General features: G+C 36.3%; 2 protein-coding genes across 3 annotated transcripts; one reads left to right on the top strand and one right to left on the bottom strand.

Moving 5' to 3' along the window:
• Positions 1–1,821: 1,821 nt before the first annotated feature.
• LOC132036856 (nicotinamide/nicotinic acid mononucleotide adenylyltransferase) lies at positions 1,822–6,509 on the bottom strand. 2 transcript variants are annotated; one of them, XM_059427255.1, is made up of 10 exons: positions 6,333–6,509; positions 5,444–5,528; positions 4,812–4,885; positions 4,299–4,384; positions 3,883–3,966; positions 3,534–3,618; positions 2,644–2,720; positions 2,417–2,518; positions 2,212–2,270; positions 1,822–2,120 (listed from the first exon to the last, which is right to left on the bottom strand). In XM_059427255.1, the coding sequence occupies exons 1-10, from the start codon at positions 6,337–6,339 to the stop codon at positions 2,027–2,029; spliced, it is 753 nt and encodes a 250-aa protein (XP_059283238.1). In that variant the 5' UTR covers positions 6,340–6,509; the 3' UTR covers positions 1,822–2,026. The 2 variants fall into 2 exon arrangements, with proteins under 2 accessions (XP_059283238.1, XP_059283237.1); XM_059427254.1 differs by having other exon boundaries at positions 2,644–2,723; positions 6,333–6,490.
• Positions 6,510–10,441: 3,932 nt separating this feature from the next.
• LOC132038659 (uncharacterized) lies at positions 10,442–22,936 on the top strand. The gene is made up of 11 exons (XM_059429341.1): positions 10,442–10,619; positions 11,439–13,573; positions 14,716–15,405; positions 15,831–16,517; positions 17,056–18,382; positions 19,676–20,025; positions 20,113–20,310; positions 21,708–21,865; positions 22,054–22,145; positions 22,227–22,333; positions 22,671–22,936. The coding sequence occupies exons 1-10, from the start codon at positions 10,454–10,456 to the stop codon at positions 22,250–22,252; spliced, it is 5,829 nt and encodes a 1,942-aa protein (XP_059285324.1). The 5' UTR covers positions 10,442–10,453; the 3' UTR covers positions 22,253–22,333; positions 22,671–22,936.
• Positions 22,937–24,555: the final 1,619 nt, after the last annotated feature.

Below are 24,555 nucleotides of genomic sequence, written 5' to 3'. Positions count from 1 at the left end.
CTCGGTGTGAGACATGCTAAGTCAAAAAACATAGCTAGCCTCATTAGTCTAACCTGGAGACTTTTGAATAACACAAATGCACCATGGACCAAAATTATCAGGGCTTGTTATGTTGTTAAGTATAATAGCTGTCATAACTTTTTTTTTTGGAACAATATAGTTAGAGGTTGGGAATACTGTAACAAGGGTATACTCTGGCCTTTAATCCCAAATCTAATACCAGCATTTGGTTTAGTAAATGGATTCCCAATATGCCTAGTCTTAGAAGCTGCATTTCTGGTCCTCTATCCAAAAAAGACTACTCCCTTACTTTCAAGGACATCGATTCTAAGAAAAAATGGCATTTGAGTAAACTAGCTTTTGTTTTACCCAGCTTATTGTTGACAAAATAATTAGTATCCACAACCATAAGGAACCCGATAAAATACGCCAACCTTTATGATCCCTTACCAGAAATGGTCTTTTCACCATCAAATCTTGTTATTAGCTTATTGAAGAGAAACCACAATCTGCTAAAGATTTCTTTTGGATATGGAATTTAAAATACCCTAACAAGATCAATTCTTTTCTTTGAAAATGCTATCATAGTAGACTTCTTTCTTGGTCTTATCTGCATCACATAGGTATTAATATACATGTCATTTGTCCTATATATGTGCAAAAAAGAAAAAGAAACTAATGAACATATCTTTTTGTACTGTGATGTTGCTAAATCTTTGTGGCATTCTTTGGGTATTGATGTTTCTTGCTTAAATCATGATGCCCATTGGCTTTGTCATATAAGAGATTTCAATATTTCAATCACCACTTGGTCTCTTAAATGGATTGCTGTGTGCCCGTATGTGGTTTAGCACCTTTGGATTAATAGAAACCACAACAATCAAAACAATACTTGCAACAGCCTATATATTCTTGATATCCTGAATGCTGCCCTTGAATATAAAACATTTACAGAAAAAGAATCCCACAAGAGTGAATCTGTTGCTATTAATGTTTATTGGAAAAAACCTGTGCAAGGGTGGTATAAGCTTAACATAGATGCTAGCTTTCGCCAAAACACTTTACAATCTGGGAGAGGTGGTCTGATTGGAAATAGCAGTCGGGCATGGGTGATTGGGTTCCAAAGCCGTGGTTATGCTACAATGCTTTACAGGCAGCACTTATTGCATTAAAAGAACGGTTGGATTTGGCAAAGTTATATGGACTCAGCCCTCTTGAGATTGAAACAGATTCAACTGAGGTAATCAAATACCTTTACCAAAACAACCTCATTTATACTGACATCATCCATGCGTGCAGGTAATGAAGTTGCCCACTTACTTGCTAAGGAAGCTCTCAGTCAGCCCATAATAAATAAAGTCCAGTACCAGATGCGGCCACCATATTTTGTTGAACCAAAATTAGAAAGAAACCACAATGAAGCTACTACTTTTGTTAAGAATGTAAATGCTACCACCTCTAATGTTCTAGCTATGTATGGTAACGTTAATGTCCTTCGGGACTTGAACTCTTGGATTATGTATGAAGGTAACGCAAGTACTGTTTCTGTAGCAGGTTGCTTACCAAAGTAACCTGGTTGTGATGTAATATTGTCTACTATATACATTCCCAATAAAATATCTGTATTTCTTCTATGTTGCTCGGACTTTCCAAAAATATCGCCACACATGTATCAAATCCTCCAAAAACACATTATTTTTGGAGGATCTAACACGCACCTGGTGGTATTTTTGAAGAGTCCTAGTAACATAAAGAATCGAGTAGCCAGTTAACAAAAGAAGGAAGGGGAAGAGAAGGGGAAAAGCAGAGAACATTCACATATCAATCAATAAAGTTTGTCTGCTTCATATATAGATGCAGTTCGTAATGAAATCTTGAGGTTTTTGTGTTCACTTAATCACATGAAACAATGATCTCCCTTAGCAGGCTGGAGAATCTGTCCTTGGCACTTATTTCACACACACACACACACAAAAAAACAAAAACAAAAAACAAAAAAAAGGAAACTACTGATTCAGTTGTCAGATCATTGCCCTCTGTAAAGGTTGTGTTGTTTGATATAATTGATCACTTCATCGGCTGTCAAGTACTTCACTGACAAGTCTTTTGAGATGCAGTCCCTGACATGAGAATGAATAGTTAGCTTGTCCACCAAATTTATGCAAGATTCATTTCATATCCTCCTAGCTAGTCAAATGGACGATTTTTTACCTTAGTCCCGTTGAACTGATTCCATTTGGCACTACTTCATCCACAACTCGGATATTCTTCTGCAAATTTACATGTAGTACACTGTATATTACATGTAACCTTCGACCAATAATTTCACGTTCTCTACTGTGTCCACTACTACTAGCCAATCAATGAGCTTCAAGAGAACAAGGGAACAAGAGATGGAGTTCCTAATGAAGTTTACCTTATATTCATTCAAAATATCATCACAAGCAATGATCCTTTCAACATCCTGACCACCTCTCCGAACACAAACCAAGCCAAAGTCTCTACATATGCTCCTGACCTAAAAAATCAACAGATGAGCATATCCTATTTCTTCTACACAAAACTTATAATAAGAGCATGACTTCAGTCCAACGTGAAGGAGGAGGTATTTCGCTTCTGATAAACTCTTTTAAATTGACTTACCTGCTCAGGTAACCAAACTCCAGGTGTGCTGAAAGATTCTAGCAGATCAGAACCACATACAAGCATGACCATGAGGTCTTCTGCAAGAAAAATAACCGTTGTTAGAATTTGCATCGAAGTTTGCAATCTAACAATAAAATAAACAAAATTTTCACTTGAATAGATAATACAAATTTTCCCTCCCTTAGGGTTGCATAGCAACTAAGTAATAGTTTATTAGGTAGTAACTAACACGTGCATTGATTTAAGATAAGTCTGACAAGTTAGTTGATAGACTATGGTTGCTCAACTGATCTGGAAAAGTACGAGTAACTGAACTTGCCATTATATATAATAAGTGAAAATATTCAATTCTACAAACTGAACATCAAATTGGAAGAATCAAATGGAGAATACAACATTCATTTTGAAGCACACAAAGTACACATCAGTACACAACAAAGCTACCTCCACAACAGAAATGAACTGCGCAGTGATCTATTAACTAAATGCTCAAACAAAGATGAAGTTACGGTTCGATACCTAAATTACTTTCTTCTCTTTCCAGTCGGTTTACTTTTGTTCTTTATTTTCTTATATTTGTTTGGTTGGGGAAAAAAGTTTTTTTTATTCAACTATTAGGTGGTAACAACCAATATATATATACACACACACACACTAAGCATGCAACAACCCCGAGGTTTTGGAAGGGGTAAATGAAATATTTTCACGAATACACGTCAAGCCTGTGTCAGAAGTATAAACAAATTCGTAGGAACGAAAAAAAATTATCCAAAAGAAAAGCTGGTTTCGGGAGGATTGAAACTTTCTCATGTAATCATTGACCATCAGACCGAATTCCTATCAACACAATTCCAACACAGACTGACATATTCAGCTACGGATCTTACCAGTGGATGCCAAATTTCCACCACTGATAGCGGTTTTTATTCTGGAGAGAACTGTCAATGTTCGTTGATAGCTATCCTGACTTGCCTGCAAAATTAATTTCAAGAAAAATCATTGACAGGATGATGGTAACTTAGTTTGTATCGGACTGAGGCAATGGTGTAAAATACATCAAATATAAAAGCAGCCAATAGCAGCAATCATGCCAACTAGGACCCTAATACTACTCACATTATAAAGGGAGGTTTGGGATATTCTTTTTCTGGTGGGGAGAAGCAGGAGGAGACAGATGATATATATATATATATATATATATATATATATATATATTCATATATGAGAGAGAGAGACCTCCCAGGGATCAGTCATAACGAATTCTGAGCTTTTACAGGCTAACTGGCACATTGCAACACGATGCTCAGCAGATATAAGACACTGCAAAAATAAGGAGCAAATACATTAGTAAGATCTTTTTATGTGCGTCGGTAACATTGACACAAGATACAAACCATGTTCAATTTCTTAAAAATATATTTGACCTGCAAAAGTGCTAAAGAAATCAAGAAATTCATGACTAAGAACAGGACGTGCTAGTATAAAGCAATTTCAGGTCCCAGAACAGAAACAATATAGACTGAGATTCAGAATGCAACATCATGATGATCAGAAGCAAGTGATAATAGCAATGCTAGTTGTAAAAAATTTCTTTTTATTTATGCTGTTACCAGTTACACATTTTGAGCAGTTTCACTGCCTGGACTAGATACCTTCTTCTTATATGCATCATTTACTGGTGACATGTAACCTCCAATCACACAAAACCCTTCTGATGTCAACGCATCTCTTGCCAACTCTGAATCAATATCGCCAAAAGTTTAGCAAAATCCAGTAAATAGATAAAATGAACTTCATAGTTTTTGGAGAAAGAATATGAAGTTCACTCTTACTATCCCCAAAAAAAGGAGCCCGTCCTTGAGAGGACTCAAACTACAACTTAAATTTAACTAACCAAAACCACCTCTCCCGTTATTGTTAACGCATATGTTCAGCTTGCACAAAATGAGCAGCTTATGTGCTTGAAGACTAATGACTATACATGCCTTGTCACTTTCATCTGAATAGAAAAATCATAGAAGATTCTTCTCCTTGGTACACACGCACATACACCTCCTTCAGTCCCACAATCCTCCATCCCTCGCTCAACCGAGGGGGAAACAAAGGGATAAAAAGAAGAAAAGAGGTCAGCGAGAGAAGCATTGTAGAGGTTGGACAGTACGTACCAAAACAACGCATGTGCATATAAGTTGGAGGATTGAAACTTCCTGTTGATACAAGAACTACATATGTCCTTTTCCTAGTAGGAAGAGAGAGAGTTAGCAAGTTCCTGCGTAACTAATCGCAGGAAGAAGGGTAAAGAACAAATCATAAAATGAAATCCATAATAAACCTAAATACGCAGGCGAGGTAAGTATATCCAGATCTTGATTCATTTTTTTTCTTTCCCACTTTTTTGTGCATGTCTTTTGATACACCACGGAAGTGTTTCAACACACTACTACAGTTGTGAGAGTTAACACATTCCGCAGACACAAACTACTTAATTTTGCTTCCTTATAATAAGCTTTTCCACTTTTTTTGGCGTGATTGACCTATGTCCCTTTCCAATATAAATAACATTAGATTTCTGGAAAAAAGTGAAAACTAACATTTTGGAAGCTTTAATAGCAGACCCTACCATAAACAAACATAATTCATAACAATTGTGAATTGGCAGCTGTAACGTAAGATCAAAAGGTAAATGTGCAATCGTAAAACAAGTGAGCCAATGTTGATGTGACAATCTACTAGACATTAAATCAGACATTTAAAACTAATGTAGGAATGCAAGCCAATGATCACATGCTAAACTTACTTCCTTTCAGGACTTTTTGGCCCCTCCACTTGCTTTGTTAAATCCAAAGACAACTTATCCATCGGTAAAGCAATATCAGTCTTGCCTATGAATTTAAGTAAAATGGTTAGCAAAAACACAACTTCTCGGTTTAGTTAAGAGCATAATCAACGACCAACTAATGCAGACACACATCTGTTAGTCATAGCACATGCTTTGAGAAAAAACATATCTCTATTCAAGATGGTGAATGATGAATGAATTCTCTTTTATTCTACTTTATCATCAGTCCAAATATTCAATCTGCCTTCAAAAAAAATTTCTTTTTCTTATCAATGAATGAAAGCTGCTTTAAACTGAAATCTTTTCTCTTTCTTTTTTTTTTTTTTTTTTTTGGAGCAAAAAGACATATCTTTGAGGTAGGATCACAAACACACTAGACAAATAAAAATAAATCATGAAACTGCATCAGAGTAACAAAAATCACCTAAATTAAACTCCCAAATACTACTCCCTCTGTCCCAATTTATATGAGAGTATTTGGTGGGAGCACGGAATTTAAGAAAGGAAAAAAAGAATTTTGAATGCGTAATTCAAAAACAAAACCAAATAAACTTTTGTGGCTAAAATTCATTTTCTTAATTAAGGGTAAAGTGAGAATTTTAGAGTTAAATTGGTGATAAACATAAAAAGGTGTTAAGTGTGCCACATAAATTGGGACAGTAAATATTAATTAGCTTTAGGTGAAAGGTCATAAAAGTTATGTCATGAATATTGATGGGATAAATTAAATCACTGTGCCTTTTACACAATCTTTTATCAAAATATTCAAACATGGGTATTAATTATCAAAATATTCAAACTTGGAAACCTGGGTATTAATTAAAGGCACAGAAAATTGGCTACTTACTAGACATGTTGCTGGTGAAGAGTATTTTCGATACAAATTGAACACTGGTTGTGTCTTAACAAATATGATTGCTTCCAATAATTGATTAAGTTGCCGAATTGAATTCAAATGAGAGTTTTCGTTATTGGGTTTAGTTTGCAATTAAGAGCAATGAACAAACAGGGAAAGTGAAGTCCATATTTTGGATGAATATTTTCTCACGTGAATCCTACGTTCCGTTAAAAAATAAAAAATAAAAGACACAGCTTGGACAAGAATTAAGGGGTCGTTTGGTTTGAAGACAAGTTATGATGTGATTAGTTACGTTGAGATTAGTTATCTTGAGATTATTTATGTTAGAATTAGTTATCTTAATATTATATCTTATTGATTGTTTGGTTAGTTGTATAAAAAGTAATTGGTAACATGCATAATTTTTAAGAAAAAATTGTTTGTTTATAAAAATACCCTCCACATTATTTAGTAGAAGAAAAAAGGCTTAGGGATCTCAGGGCTTTTTTGTCATTTATATTATTTTATCCTGGCATAACTAGTCCTGGAATTGTTATTTCACCTTCTGTCAGGGATAACTTATCTCAGTACTATTTTTAATCCTGAGATAACTTATTCAAGGATTAGTAACCAAATAAGGGATATGGTGGGATAGTTTATAAGTTATTATCCTATTACTATTTTTCCTTATCCATCATTCCGAACACCCGTAAAAGCTCACCAATTATTGGAACATGAAGGACTATTAGTGCCTTTATGTAAAATAAAGTCATAATACGTAAATGGGCCTTCAAATTTGGCCTCAGCTGTCAAATATGCCCTCCAACTTTGGGTGTGCACTAGTAGACACCTCAACTTGTCTCCACTTTGTCAGTTAAACACAACAACTTACAAAATGATTATTTAGACACCTCCAAAATTTATGTGCCACATCAGTATTTGTGCTTACGCGTTTATACAAGTTGATGTGCTACTTGTGCACACCCAAAGCTGGAGAATAACTTGTCAGCTGAGGTCAAATTTGAAGGCATGTTTATGTATTATCCCAAAAATAAAGAAATTACTTTTAAGTCTAAACTCAAAGATAAAGGGCCTTTGAATTTTTTTTTTCTCTACATTATATATTATCCGCATAATAATTATGTATTATTAATATTTACAAACTCTTGAGCCGATGGTCTATTGGAAAAGGAAAAGGAGCCCGAACAGTGGAATAGCCAGGGGAGGCCGGGTCATTTGACGGAAATGGAAGGCTTTTCCTTATTAGAGAAGGCCCTATGGAGTATAGGGAAGTGGATGAATTCTTGGAAAAAGAGGGAGCGAGCCTATATAAAATCAAAAATGAAATAAAGAAAATTCCATGAATAGATAGAGTGAACGGTACGACAGATAGCGCCCTTCTACGCACGAATTAACAAACCTCCCTACCCTATAAAGGTAAGGGCAAGGTTTGCGTACATCCTACTCTACACATACCTCATTTATGAGAATACATTGGGAATGTTATTGTTATTGTATTAATCTCTATATAACAATCCATGTCTTAGAACCACAATATAAACTAATACATCAAACCAATTGACCCCAAGAATTTTTGCTCAAGATTCGACTTCCAAAAATAAGCAAATTACATATGTATACGAAAAGGGCCAAAAAATTACCCCTTGATTATAAGAAATAAAATAAGTTTGTCCTCCGCTATAGTAATTTAGAATATTGACTTTGAAAGTAGATGATATTGAACTTTCAATCTTACTTGTCTTATGGGCAAAACTTCAAGTTTAACAAGTTTTGTCGTTGACATTGAAAATTTGTCAACGGGATAAGCGGCTAAAAACTTCAACACTGTCCATTTCCAAGGTGATTGGGTGTACTTTCCCAGCTGAATTTAATCTTAAATATGCCCCTTATCGTTAGTGGACTCGCTCGGATTTATCCCTCAATCATGAAAAATGGAATAAATTATTCTTCTGTTTGAATTTGATCTCAAATATGTCAAGAAACTTACTCAAATTTTGTCCCTCAAAACTAAGGGATCTCTTACATCTTATATTTATCCATTAGACATATTTTATTATTGAGATGGAGTGCCACCTCATAAGACAATAATCTTAACATATAAATTTCCTTGTATACAAAATACACAATAAGTATAATCAAGACCAAATGCAAATGAAGGGAAAATTTGTTTGCTTTCCATAGTTGAGGGGAAAATGTGAGTCAGTCCATTAACAATAAGAACATCTTTAGGACCAAATTCAAACGAATGGCAAACTTATTTTACTTTTATAATTAAGGAGCATTTTTTGCTCTTTTCCCTTGTAGAATGAGTTTATAAATTGACTTATATACGAGTTATTAATCCACTCACCTATACAACTTATAAATCAGGATTGACACGTGGGACTTATAAATCACAGAAAAATATAAATTCAACTTATAAATGAGTAAATTGTTCAATAAAATACGACTTATAAATCGCAATGACAAATGCTATTTATATCGTGTTTGAGGCATGCAACTTATATATTGTGTTTGCCAAATGTGACTTATTGCGATTAGGGAATATGATTTATAAATGTGTTATAAATCACAACTGATAAATATGGCTTATAATTAAGTTTGATAACGGAAAGGTATGCAATCTCTCCCTGTTGGCCTTTGGAGAGAGAGGGGGTAGAGAAGAAAATGTTCTTCGTGCAAGTTTTTTTGCTTGATGCATCCTTACTAGTCAGAAAGGGGCTTTTCGATCAAGAAGACTTTCTAATAAGAAGGCTGACCACTACAAAAGTCGTCATCCGTCAAGGCGAGAAGCAAGCTATCTGTCCTTCGCCCTTAATGAGTTGGGAATTTGTAACCTTTTATTTAGACCCACCCTGCCATACCACCTATATATGGTCACCCTACATCCACCCAAAAAGGAACTCCAATGATCTTGAAAGAGATCCTACAACTATAAATAGAATCCCCACAAAAATACCACTAGATCGAGCACCAGTAATTTCGTATTCGGTCCAAGCCAATTGGAGTGGTACCGATCAAGTAAGACACATTTCTCTCAATCACGAGGTAGATTGAAAAGGATATTCGCACATTGATCTCTCTTATTAATTCAGACTAAATCGCGTTACAAAACCGTAACTGATAAATTACGACTTATAATTACGTTTGTTAAACGACTTATAAATAACAGTTGACAAGTACGACTAATTAATCACGATTGTTAAATGCAACTTATAGATCCCTCATTTTCCCATATATAAATCACAATTGCGACTTAAAAACTCAGTTAGTAAATATAGGAGATAGTAGCACTCTTGGTTCATTGAGTATGATAATTATGATTTTATTACTTGTGATATTTGGCTAACTCTCAATTACTTGAAATTTGCATTGTTGATCCACCTGCTTGTGAATAATCACACGTTTTTTTTTTTTGAAGTATTAACTGTTTTGCTAATTAATTATTTGTGTGATATGTCATGTTTATATTGTTATTTCGTAATTGAAGGTAATATATTTTTAAAAATAGTTTAAATATAACATATTTTCTACATAAAGAGATCAAAATCACAAAATTTAATTAATTGAAGGTTAAATATATTGAATCGTATATCACAGGGACCAAAATCAGAATTTACCCATAACTAAAGAACCAATAATCAGAATTCATCCATAAATTTACAAATTGCACAATCAAATAATTAAAAAATATTTTTCAAAAAATCACCAATTAAATACTAAAAAATAAATAAGAAAAACACATTACTCTTTAGGTAGACATTTTTACTTCATACTCCATCCGTCAACGGTGTTTAACAAGACACAAAATTTAATAAACATGAAAAGATTTTAACCTGTGATCTAAAATAAGTTTTGAATGTTTGTATAGCTATAAATCGGATAAAAGGAGAATTTTTAAAAAATTATTTGAAGTCATATAAACTGAGCCCCTTACGACGTCGTTTGTGGATTCACCAAAATTTGAAAACGCCTAAATCCGCGCTCAACCCAAACTGATCTCTACCATTCCTTAACGTTCATTCACAAACCCCTTACGACGTCGTTTGTGGATTACAACGTCGATCTCTACCTACCGGACGGCGTAGAATTCGACGTTTGGATGAACAATGTCGACGACAACGGTGGAGGATCTGTTCGTAGAAATCTTCGATAGAAAGCATAAGATAATTGAATTAGTGAAGCAACATACTGACCGGTATAGTCAACATCTTGCTACTAAATGTAAAATACAAGAAATTAATCCTCCTTCATGGCTCTGCAATTCTCAGCAAGGTAAATTCTTCATTTCAAGCTTATTTTCTCCAATTTCTGTTGTTATAAGTGTTTTAGGGTTTCGGTGTAACCTGCAGGTCAACCACTACCTTTGGATCGACTTCGATATACATAGTTTAGCTAGTGTTTGGCTATAGATTTAGTTAAAACTGACAAATGAGTTTTTGAATGTTGTGTTTGGACATGCATTTTACTTGGAAAAAAGTTGAAGATAAATTTTCAAAACCTGATCAAATTTCACGGCCAAACAGAGATTTGGAAATAAATCTGAGTTCTTGAAGTTGTGTTTGGAAATGCATTTTTCTTGGAAAAAATTTGAAGTTTTGTGAGTGGAAGTGAAATTTTCTCGACCAGTTTTTGGAATTTGAAAATGTTCTGAAGATAATTTTTCAAAATCTATGGCCAAACGCTAGCTAAGTTAAATATTTCTTAGAAATATACTTAGTGTGTGCAGTGGTACTCAGCAACCCACTGCATGTGACTGAAAGAGGAAAACTTGCTTGTTTTTTTCCATTTACATTCTCATTTATCTGTCAAAGACTGAGATGTTGAAGTTCGAACAACAAAGATTTAAGGATTTTCATGTTTCTTCATTATTCACCGTTTCCTACTGTTTTATATGGGAAAATCTGCTTGTTTATATACTCTGACTCTTTGGTTTTCAAACATAACTTTTATCCGAAAGGTGTCTTCTTTTTCCTCAACAAATACAACTTTGAAGTTTTCAATTGGCATTTTCTACAGTACGATAGTCTTTTCATGTTCTGGCTTTGTCGAAGGAGCGCCTAGATGATATTTTCTCCCTTTTTTTTTTTCCAGAGCTGAACAAAGAACAGCTGATTTCTGAATATTTTCCACGGCCACCTACTGCACGCCATGCTAGTGCTCGTTGCTCATTGAACAAGAGGCCAGTTGTCAGAGATGACAATGAAGATAGGTCTCATGGGACATTCTTGGAGGTTCATGTTCCCTACAAAGGCCCTCACCCCGAAGATGGGACAGCTAATACAGCTGTAGATCCTGATAATAACCAGGAATGTGCTCTGAATACTGTTCCTAAGCCTGATGTAAGTGTTAACTCTCCCCTAGATCAGACAGATGCAAGAGTCCTGAACAATTTTAATGATTTAGACTTGTCACTAGCTAGAATTCAGAGGTCTAAGTCTAGACAAAAGGCTCTTCAGCTTCGAAATAGTGCACAAGCAGAAGTGACGGGCTGCTCCAGTCAGCAGAAAAAATGTGATGTTGCTCCTATAGGGATTGGTCTTTCTACTTTTGAACAAGTTGATCACAATTATGAGTCACAAAAATGGTCTGAACCTTGTGTAGTTAGTAATAGTAGTGGTGGATTTAGGGAATCAGCTGAAAGAAATCATGAAGAAGAAAAAGTGATTAGTTTACATACTGGTGAAAGTTCTAAGCATAAAGCATCTACCCAGTGTCTTGAGTGTGTGAATTATTATCTGAAAGGGGATAACTTGTCTGATGTTGCTGAGAGAAGTCATACAACAAAAGTGGATAACTCTTTTGCTACAGCTCAGAAAAGCCATTCAACGCACAAACATAGTTGCAATTTTGCTTCCAAAAGTACAAGTTTGTCTGCTTCTCAACTAACTGATGGTTCAGACAAGGCAGACCACCTGGGGGAATCTATTCCTGTTGTTACTGAAGTCAGCAAGTTGAAAGAATTTGTAGAAGTACACCAGCATGAGGGGATTGAAGTAAATAGAGTCACAAGGTCCAGAAGTAATTGCAAACAAGTGAACTGTATAAATGATTCTCTTAAAGTGGATGGTTCTGCTGGCGTAGTTCAGAAAGATGATCATACCCAAGCACGCTCTGCAGGTTGTGTGTCAGATAGGCCATTGCAAGTGGCTAATACATCTAGTATTCACAAGCGAACAGTCAAAAGCTACCAAGAGACTAAGAAGAAGAATGGTAATTTTTGCGGTAGAATCACAAGATCCAGGAGTATGGCCCAAAAATTGCCTTGTCTGGATGATGATTCACATGCCTCTATATCTACATTTTCTGATAGGGTGAACACTGGTCTTTTTGCCCCAGCAATTGGTGGATCATCGGAAGTGCTATTTAACAATCTTGATTCTTCGAAATCAGTTAGACCTTCTCTTGGATTGGACCATAAGAGCCCAATGACACAAAGTAACATGGACAATGAAGTCATAATAGAGCCTGTTGATACTTCCACTGTTGTTGGTTCTGGAGGTGGGGGTTCCATGTTTGCTGATTCAGAGAAGTCTTTACATGAAGATTACAACACTCATTGTCCAACTGGCAGTAAATCGATCAGTCCTTCCTCTGATAACAATGACGCTCATGATCAGCAAGGTAACACTGAAGCTGTGATTGAAGGATCTCCCACCTGCAGGTCTAGAACCAGCAATTCTAAACCAAAAGTGGGAGTGGAACATGTGGTTGCCAATCCTCCGCATGATTGCTTTATGCCAATGAAGCCAAAACAACTTGACTTTGATGACAGGGAAGAGTGTAACCTGAAGAGGACCTTTACTCCTAACTTTGAGGAGAAGAGCTTGAAATCAACAGGTGAAATTTCCAATATCTCACTGGTACCAACCTCAGAAAAGAAGATATCTGGTAGTCCCGTAGATAATAGATTATCTAGGGAACAGTCAACACTTGAGCAAGCAATTTCAAGTAAGTTAGACGAAGTTCCAGGGAGTTCATTTACTACGAAAATCAGAGAGCCTGCAGGTACCGAAATGAATGGATGGGCATCAGATATGAACGAACATCATGCATCAAGGAATACTAAATATGGGTCAAAGGGCAGACAATGTTCTCGGCAATCTTCTCATCTGCATGATGATGAGACACTGTCAAATGATGTTGGTCGTCATGATGTAGATGCTAATCTTGTTGAACTCAGCGTAAAGGAATCATATAATTCATCGGTAGAGCTGCAGATTGAAGTGGTATGTTCCGCACATATGTTTGTCTTACATGCATTCTTTTTTGTCTTCACTGTCTATCTTGGTAAGGCTGCATGTCAAAGTAATATGTTCCTCGTATCTAGTACGTCTTTACTTTTACACTTCATTATCTATTTTTAGGATATTGTGGATGGACTGTATTAACAGTTTTTTGTTGTATGGTTCTCTTGATATGGGGTTAATCAGGACGTCCTCATGAAAGATCTACATAATAGCTTGACATGTAATCTTTAGTGAAGTTTTAGGTATTCCTAAGTTTAGAGTTCTATGTATTTCAGTAGGCATATATGTTTACTTTCGAAATTTGGATGCCTGCAGAATCTGAAAAGCTACAAATATCTTTGTTCTTTCTAACCATGGTGTATGGGGAATAGCTTCAAATATCTGATAAAGTAGCTTTAATCATTCTTCTAATAATTTGGAAGAGGATCATCTACTACTTGATAAAGCCTAAAGTTGGTTATTGTGCCAGAAAGTTTTGATAAGTTCGTCATTTCATTGTAACTAAGTTCACTCATGAGCTTGTTAGTTTTGTTCCTAATGCAAATGACATACTTAAGATTTGAGAGAGGGTATCTATATCATAATGTGATCAAAACTTACACTCATGCCATATTTCCTGTAGCTGGCTGATACACTAAGTTATGTTATACAACTCATCTTTGAATAGCGGCACTAGCATTATTTTTTGCATTCAGAGTTTTGGGAGGTTCTCCAGTAACTCATAGGAACTTGATATTCTATTTACTGGCACACCTTGGATCCTTTTCAATATTTAGCCAAGTGAACAAAAGGCAGATGGTTGACCTCTTTCTTTATTTTAGAGGGTGGATGTACCCTCTTTTGGCTGCTACATGAAGAAACCGTTTGAGTTTAGGACCTGCTTTTCTTGCAATACGACCTTCTATTCAGAAGGAAAATCACTAGTGTGTGCTCCTTTATCATGCAAGTTCAATCAATCTATTCCTTATATGAAATTTTGGATCTTTATGTAGTCTATTTTTGTCACACCCAGGCAGACCAATGCTCTGCTGACATGTAACTCAACTTTTACTTTGCAAGAGAAAGTTAAGCATTGCTTTCAAGCTTATTTGAGGCTGAATTTTTTCTCCATGGCTGGACAGGGAGGTAACAGTTGTGACAGGACTGCTCAATGTTTACCAGCATCTTATGTTGCCAACACCAAAATTGCTGCTACACCTCACTTCTCAAGTTTGAGTAAAAAGGTGACTGGAGATTCCCAGGATTGCTTGGCGAAGAACTTTGAAATTGAATATCCGCTTTCCATTTCGCCAGATGCAAAGAGACGGTCTTGCACGCCAAATGATCCAAATTTATCTTCTTTTAATGGTAAAAATGGTCATGCAGATGTGTGTGTCAAGTGTGATATGGATAGGGATTCCCATCATAAAGAGAGTGGCATGCTTACATGGAGTCCAGTACAATCTAGACAGAATGATGATAAGAATCTCAATCTCTCCGTATCAAGCGAAATTCAGAATACAACTGAGCCCGCGTTTGATGTAAGATTCAGATCTGTTAAGCTGGATTCATGGCCACAAGTTAAGAGGAAAAACATTGAAGACAATCAAACTAACTGCTTTTCTGCTTGTCCAAACTCTCAAATGTCAAAGCTTTGTCAGATAAAGATGGATGCTCTAAAGTTAAACTTCAGCACAAGTCAAGAAAAAACAGACAATGTTGTGGAACATACACCTTCCAGAACCAAGAGTTCTAGTGGTGGTATATCCGAGAAGAAAAATTGTTATTTGAAAAAAGGAACTGCTTCCTTGCCAAAGCTGCTAAATGAAGTGGTACGTGAAGAAGCACTTTGAGCTTAAATCTGCTTTCTTGCAAATGGCCTTTTATTGAAAAGCACTAGCGCGTGCTTTTATTATGCAAATTCAATCATTATATTCCTGTGTGATCTTTTTTATCTTTTATGTTGTCTATATTTGTTATGTTGCTCAGACTCTTCAAAAATGTCAATGGATGCGTGTTGGATTCTCCCAAAATAATGTATTTTTGGAGAATCCAACACGGGTGCGGCATCGAAAGTTAAGAGTCCGCACAACTTATGTTATAAGTAGTAAATACTCAGAGTCTACACAATTTTAGTGGTATCCAGGCAGAACAATGTTCCGCTGACATATTACTCAACTTTTGCTTACCAATATAGAGTTATGTATTGCTTTCAAGATTATCTAACGCTGAAACCTTTTTCCCCATGGCTGGACAGGTAGGTAAAAGTTGTGACAGGAATCCTCAATGTCTACCTGCCTCATATGTTGTCAACACTAAAACTGCTGCTACACGTCACATCTCAACTTTGACCGAAAGGGTGACCAGTGATTTCCAGGATTGTTTGGCGAAGGAACTTGAAGACCCGACTTCCATTTCCCCAGATGCAAAGAGACAGCCTAGCATGCCAAATGATCCAAATTTATCTTGTTTGGATGGTGAAAATAGTCATGGAGATGCGTGTTGCAAGCACAATATGGACAGGCATTCCCATCAGAAAGAGGATGACATGCTTACGTGGAGTCTCCAGCAATCTGGATACAATGATGAAGAGAATCTCGATCTTTCCATATCAAGTGAAACTGAAAATCCAAGGGAGTCCTCTTTGTTTGATGGCAGATTCAGATCTGTTAAGCTGGATTCGTGGCCACAAGTTAAGAGGAAAAGAGTTGAAGATAAGCAAACTAACTGCTTTTCTCTTTGTCCAAGCTCTCAAATGTCAAAGCTTTATCACATACAGAGGGATGCTATAAGCTTCGACTCCAACACCATTCAAGAGAAATCAGGCAATGTTGTGGAGCATACACCTATCCGAGCCAAGAGTTCTAATATGGGTATATCTGAGAAGAAAATTTGTCTTTTGGAAGAAGGAATTGGTTCCTTGCTGAAGCTGCAAAACAAAGTGGTACAGTACTTAAATATGAATTTATACCTTTGCGTATTCAAAATGATGCGCAGATACTTTTGTGCACACAAGTAGACTTCATCGGTGTATACAATAATTTAATGTGACAAGGTTTAGGGGTAAGAATTTCCTATTACACTTGCCTTATACCATTTGTTTATACATAAATCATTTTTTCGCAAGTCCCATTTCACACTAATGGAACTATTGCAAAGATTTGTCCATTACCATATACTGCTACATGATCACTCTGCTTTCTGAAAATAGCTGTGACTCTTCCACAATAGGCAGACCTATATCAATTTTGCATTCATTTCTTTACCTTATTTACTGCTTTTTGTCTGAAGCACATGGTTACTTTGATTGCTGATAATAGCCGTGACTCTTCCAAGTAAACATCTCTTTTGTGGTTATACACTTATACTGGTATTTTATTGTTTGGAAAACCTGCATATTGTTTTGAAATTTGCTTAATGACTCAAGCTGGCTCACTTAACTTCATCTAGGACATAATTTCTGCCATGTCACTTATCTGCAGGATGCGATATATTTTGAAAAGCAATACAACAGCACCGAGTCTGCTTCCTCTTCTGATGAAGAACTGTTGCGTGTATCCCATGTCTCAAGTTTGTCTAAAGAACCAGCTGATAAGGAACTGGAAACAGGAGAAGAACATGAACCCCTGTCCAATGCTGAGAAGTTCTCTGATGAACAAGGTATTCCAGACTTACTGCACCTTGAAAAGAATGTTGAGTTGGATCATCCTGAAAACTTGACTTGTTTGGAGAGAAAATCTCATATTGGAGAACAGAGCCTATATTCCCAATCTTTTGTTTGCTCTTCTCCACAAAATAGAGACTTGGATATCATTGATGCTGATCAATCTGAGCCCGTGCTCGAGGGTTTCATTATTGATGCCTCAACAGCAGATGGAGAATTAGATATTGCCCAACTTGAGATCAACTATGAGACAACAATTCAGCGTGCTAGCATTCTGGAGCAGATCTGCAAATCAGCAAGTGCACATACACCCTTATCTCATTACACGCCTTCTTTTGGATTTGACCGCACTCAAAATCTATATCAATCTTTACCTAATGGCCTTCTTGAGCACCTGGATCTGAGCACCTTCTTGTCAGAGGATGATAAACAGCTTAGGGCAAGTTATAGCTGTGTGGATGAAGTCAAAGATTCTAAACTGGAGATGCCTCGTTCTGATTATCAACCTTCTTACGGATGTCAATTTGGAGGGAGGTCGGGAAACCAATACCAGTCTCCTGTTGGAAAGTTTTGGGAAAGGATCCCGTCACATTCTAGCAGTTCAGAGAAGGGTTTGAACTTAAACCCGGAGCTCATGTGTTTCCCAATTGAGGAGGATCCCAATAGTAGTGAGGAGAATGAGACTGCAGATGTGGCTGGTAAAATCCGTGATGAATTTGATTCCACGGTAGTGAGTAGTCATGCCAATGGACTACCACTTGCTGATATAACTAACTCATGTCTGAATCCTCCTGCTTCAGTCTCTGCAGCTGAGAGGTCTCATGCAAGGGGAAGTTTGGATTCTGCCAATACAGATGTTAGTGGCACTGGGTATCGTAATAAAGCCAAGAGAAAGCTTGGAAGTAGCTTCAGAAATATGAGTGCGGCAAAGGTAAAACAAACTTTTTCGATGGGTGCAAAAGGAATTAAACAAGGTAAGGAATCCCTCAGGAGGTCTAGCAGGCCAAAATTATCAGCTAAGTCCAGTTTTAAGAGAGAGAGACAGAAACTTTCAGAAAAAGGGCCAAGTCATAACAACATTGTCTCAAATATGACTTCATTTATACCACTAGTCCAACAGAAACAAGCAGCTGCTGTGTGTACAGGTAATTTTTCCTTTTACAGCAAAATTTGGAACTATATTTCCTTATAAAAAAAAAGTAAAAAGAGAAAAAAAGGATTTGGAACAGTCTTGATGATCTTTTGTGGCAGGACTGCTTATTAGCATCAAATGGTATCCGTTAGTCTTGGTAGAACTTTGCAGAGTAGGATATTGATACAAGTAAATTAAGTTTTCTGTTAACTTGGTATTTACACGATTAACTTTGGTGGTGTTTTGTATCGATAAATCTGATCTCCCTGGACTTTGATTTTGAGAGTTAGAAACCTCGGCGTTCTTTTTTTCCCTGGAAAAAGTACAGCGCTATTAGCCAATTAGCCTTTGGTTGTCATTGTAGCATCTCCACTGTTCTTCTATGGAGTATCATGCTTCTACTATGCCTTGAGCATGTTATACATGAGCTTTGAGGTTTTGAAGTTTGAAGCTTTTGTGGCTCTTTCAGAAGTATTCAACGGCAATATCTAATTTGCCTTTGATTATGCTATAATAGCACCTCCTTTATTCTGCTAACAAAGTAACATGTTTCTATAGTTCTCTCACCACACTTTGTTTCAGCTGTTTATTTTGGTTGTGCTGTGCTGATTAGGTTGCTAGCTTCTTCTTCTTTTTTTTCCTCAAGAAGATTGCTTTTTGTATTCACTGTGATGTAGGAAGAAGTTAAATATGATCTTTACTTAGTGTAGGAAGAAGTTCACTGTAATGTTCACATTCTACTGGAACATAAATGAGGATTGAAAAACTAAAACAAGCTTTCTTTCACCGAGTTCCATGGGGACCTAGTGAAAAGTATGACATAGTGGAAGCAAAAGCTCTATTTAGGTGACAACATATAGTTGGGATTAAGTTTTAATCATGTTAGTATGCTTACTTTTTGTTCAATGTTTTCTAGGAGACTCTGATTCCTAATAGAAACATATAGTTGGGCTTTTTAGTTTTATTTTTATTTTAGATAATATATAGATGAGTTTAGATGCAGCGACATGAAAATTCATACACCCGAGCCCAAGCGGCCCCAACTTGCCTGCAATTGAGGCATAGTTGTTTTCTTTCACTGAATTGGATTCCCTTGTGATGATATGTTACAAGCCAAAGAAAATCAATTTTGAAGGTTCAACTGTTATATCCACACCTTTGCATATTTGATCAGTAAAGCAAACTTTTCCCACCCAGCTTTTCTCCTGAATGCTAATTCTGATTATGCAAAATGAAGCTTGTATGATCAAGGACTGCCTTTTGATAGTTACTGGTGTAATTACTATTTTTTCTTGTTTGTCCACAGGAAAGAGAGACGTAAAAGTGAAGGCTCTGGAAGCTGCTGAAGCTGCAAAACGCCTGGAAGAGAAAAGAGAGAACGAGCGTAAGATGAGGAAGGAAGCAATGAAGCATGAGCGGGCACGATTAGAGCAAGAAAATTCAAAACAATTGGAATTTCACAAGAAAAAGAAGGAAGAGGAAAAGAAGAAAAAGGAAGCTGATGCAATAGCAAGGAAAAGGCTGAGGGAAGAGGAAGAGAAAAATGAGAGGGAAAGGAAAAGAAAGCGAGTAGAAGAAGCACGGCGACAGCAGAGAGAGCAGGACGATAAAACACATGCTAAAAGAGCGGAGAAAGATAAAGGACTTCCCACAAATGTATGCAACATTCTGCTTACTAGCATTCTTACTTTTCTGCTTCTATTTTACTGTGCTGGTTCTAGTTATTGATTACTTTTTCTGTAGGATGAAAAGACGATGGCTAAAAAGAAGTGTAATAGTGACGTGGAAAAGTGTCAAAAAGAAAAAGAAAGAGTTGGAAAGACCTTCAAGAAGCAAGAGAGTGAAGCCAAACCAACTGAAACTTTGAGAAATGATTCATTTCAAGCAACGCCATCACCAGGAAGATGTCGCATTTCTGATACCTCTACTGATCATGAAAAGGTGATGCCTCCCCGTAGAAAGTCATAATTGATAGGTGAACAACACCTAAGTTCATTATAAGTTCTGATTGTCCACACACGGGCAGTAGCTTTTCTCCAAAGCATCAAATCCCCCCCCCCCCCCCACACCCACACCCACCCACCCACCACCACACACACACACACACAAGAAAATGTTATGATTGACTGCGATCCAGTGGAAGTAGGCTATCTACAGCTTGAAACCCCGTTTGCGTAGGCTAGTTTAAGATTTGAGTTCCAAAATCCCAGGGGCCTTTATTTTGCCACGTCGTGTCTCACTATTGCTTTGAGCTCCCATTCCTTCAATAGGCACTCTCAAAACATCGGCTGTGCCCCCTAGCGTAGCATTTACTGCAGAAACGTCAACAATAAATCCACTGTGCTTGTAAAGGTCTCCTGTAATAGCAGTGTAACTACTACCAAATGAAAACAACCGTTACATAACTCATTCTCAAAATTCTAGAATTTGTCCAGTTGGTTTTTTTCCACTACTTTTTGAGTATTTACTCCTCTATTTATCTAAGCCATATATGAGTTTCTCTAGTGGAACCAGACTTTATCACTATTTCTTCAAATCCAGCATGACTTTCGTCAAGAAGCAACCTAGCAAAGCATGGTTAGAAAAAGAGAGAAACACTTACCAAAGAGGACACAGTCTTGCTTCATCGAATAGTCATTCAGAAAATATTATGTATGAGATGCATATGCAATTCACATATGTTATTCTATTCTGAAAAGTGAAGTTAGTTGACATAAGAAGGATCTGATAGTGTTCAGCAAGGATTGTAATTAGGTCCAAAGCCGGTTCTTTAATATATGCTGGAAAATTGGTTGACATTCTATTATTGTGCCAAAAGAAAAGTACCTGCTTGGATGCAAGTGGTTGGGGCCTGCTACTGCCCAAACAAGTCCTACTCATTTAATTGTATTCTTCGAACTCTTAGGCCTTCCCTTCTTCCATTTCCTATTTTCTTCGGAAACCTGCATAGAAGAAAGATGAGAGATGATGCATCCCCATGGCAAGGTCATATTATAGTTGAAGAATGGGCCAATGGCTATGTTGTTTCTGCCAGGAGAATTGTGACAGTTCAATATTGTGCCAAATATAAAGAATTTACCTGCTTGAGACACAAACAAGCACTGTGCTGCTACTGCTCAAAGCTCTCCTAGCCTATTTATCATATTCTCGTAACTCTTATGCCTGCCCTGTTCTTCCAGTTTCTTCAGAATTTTGAAGTTGTTAGGTCACAGTCCATCTGAAACTTGGCTGACAAATTTTGTACATAACTAATTATAGATAGAAGGCTTGTTTTGCATTTTCTGATCAAATGTTGCTTTCAGTCCTCACACTGGCATGTATTTTATTTATTTGCACAGGCAACATGTGTATTGGGTAAACCTAATGCAAACACTGAGTGTGGTGCCAAGAGAAGTCGAGAGAAATCATACGAGATCTCACCTTATCAGTGCTCTGATGATGAAGAGGATGAGGATGAAGATCCACCCATTCGAAAATTTATTCCCTCATGGGCCAGGTGATCAAATCAATTCTTTATAGCACCCGGAGCATTAAATCTTCAGGCTTCCGTTACAATATACATTGGGTGCAGACTATTGTGTTTTATAGTTTTCTAAACAATAAAGAAAAAAAGATCACCTTAACATTTTTTAGCTTGTTATTGCCTGTTAACATTTTTCTCATCTGAAATTGGGTTTTCTGCAGCAAACCCAATGTGGCTAGTGTTCTACCTCTGCAGCAAGGAATTGACCCTGATTCCATATTCCCCCCCGAAAGTTTCTGCAGTATGGACGAAGGTATCTTTTTCCACCTTTTGTCTAACAACAAATGGAATTGCTTTGAATGTTTTTTGAATTTGCAACTTTCTTTCTTTGTAGTACTTGTGCCCAGGAAGGTTCAGTAGAGACCTGCGCCAATCTGATTAATTTTTCCTAGACTTCAAGAAGTTGTTAATACAAGGCTAGTGCTTCTGCTCGAAGACAAGGTTGTCTCTTCTTTCCATATTATTCTTTCCCACATTAACTTTTCATCTGTAGTTTCTTGTTTATGCTTGTGATATCCATATACTGGAAATCTATGTTGCTCGGACTCTTTAAAAATGCCGCCAGGTGCGTGTTGGATCCTCCTAAAGTAGTGCATTTTGGAGGATCCGACAAACATTTTTGGAGAGTGCGGAGCAGCATAGATTAGAATTGATTTCTGGTGTGAATTTCGATAAGTTTCCTTGTCCTGCTTGCCATACACTTTATATGTTAACGATATCATCGGTTTCCTTAACACCCGCCAATTTATGAATTCAACTTTATATTATTTTCCTGCAGGACTGTATACATAAACTGTACATATGGCAAGGTGATTTTTGCTATGCAGCCTCAGCAAAACAAGTGTTAACGGCTGTGCATGCTGTCGTTTTTATTCTTTCACTTCTAATATCAGTGATTCAAAAACCATTCCAATGTAAATACACATGAAGCTTTCTGTAATATGCCAAGCAGTTCGGCACATCTTAACTTGAGGTGATTAGAAAATAGATCAACAGTCATAATACTATTTGGCTGTCTTTTATAAGATTTAAATATTTTTTTGACATATTTGTTCTAAACAAAAAGATAAAATGGCTAAGAGACCATAGTGGAAAATTCATCAAGGGCTCAAGGCAGTGGTAGATATATCGAAAGTTGTTTGTACACAATCAACGGATATGTTGCACCGTCTCTAATAGCATGCTCTTACTTCGTGTTTGTCAACAACTTTGGTGCTTTTTTATCCCTAGTTGCTATGGAAACAAAGGACGAAAAAGAATCCATTCATCCATTTAAGTGGTTCTCGCTTCTCTTGTTCCTGTTCCTTAACTCCTCTTGTGATAGTTCCCAATGTTTGGCACCTGCTACACTTCATGAATTGAGAAGGTAGCAATTAACGTGTACAAGATTAGGAGCATGTGAGGTAAATAGGATGATGGAAAAGTACTTACTAAATAACAGTTGGATAGGCAAAAGTAGGTAGGCAATTGTGTTAATTCTGTTACTTTCAGTAAGTGATTTTAATTTGTTCAGTTCATTAGTGATCCAACTTGTGTTTGTCTTGAACTTCATAAATGATAAATAATTTGATACAACTATTTTTAGAAATCACGACAGATAATTTGAGATTGAGGGAGTAATATTTTATCAGTAAAGTGTTATCATTTCATCCCAAAAATTGGTGCAAGAGGTCAATGAAAGCGTCTCAATATTCCTTCTCATTTTTGCTCAATTAATTATGGGAGTTTTCTTAGTTCATTCCACGTGTTGAACTAATGGAAAAGATTATTGAATTGAACCAACCCCAACGGCTCTATGCATCAACTACTATAGGCTTTTTAGATTTAAACAAAGTGGAAAGTCGACCCAATAATCACATGGTATTCAGTGTCATTATTGTTTATCGAGGTCATTGTTTCCTTTTGTTGATTCTCTCTTACACAACTTTCTAGTGTTTGGCAGAACAATTGCTATGTTATTCGAAAACTGAATCATGTTGGAATTCACTTATAATACGAATTTATTGAGTACAATTGTTTAAAAATTAGTAAAAACAGTAGTAATACATAATATTAAAATGATAAACTGTGGATATCAATATGTTAACATGTATATTTTATTAAGTTCCGTGAGTTTATTATAAATTTAAACTAAAACTAATAGAAGCCATTTGCTTAAAAAAAAAAAAGGTTAAACTTTTGCAAGATTAGCTATAAGTTATAATTTTGCTTTTGTTCATACTTTACTTAAAATTTAACTATTTTAAAATAAGTCAAGATAACAAAGGGTAAATATTTATTTATATTGGGTGTTTATACGAAATCAATAGATGCATGATATGTGTCTGATATGAACATCGAACACTTAAGTGTGAGTTTTTAATTTATATTTTACTTTTTAAATCATTTAACCACGGTAAATTAAATTAATTTTAATGTAAACATTATGGTTACGTATTTAGTTATTTACTACAATAAAGCTCCTTGACCTTTCAACAGCATTCCTTTTACTAACTCACCTAATCACCATAAACTGAACTGATTTAGCATGTGTGGATAAATATTTACCACAATAAAGCTCCTTGACCTTTCCTCGGGGTTAAGTTTCAACCAAATACCTTTTCCTGAATACACAACAGACAATAAGTAATTGGATAACTATGCTAGAAATCCACTAATTAAAG

Source organism: Lycium ferocissimum, chromosome 11, assembly GCF_029784015.1.
Source record: "Lycium ferocissimum isolate CSIRO_LF1 chromosome 11, AGI_CSIRO_Lferr_CH_V1, whole genome shotgun sequence".
Taxonomy (NCBI): domain Eukaryota; kingdom Viridiplantae; phylum Streptophyta; class Magnoliopsida; order Solanales; family Solanaceae; genus Lycium; species Lycium ferocissimum.
This window is presented reverse-complemented; position numbering and strand designations above follow the sequence as displayed.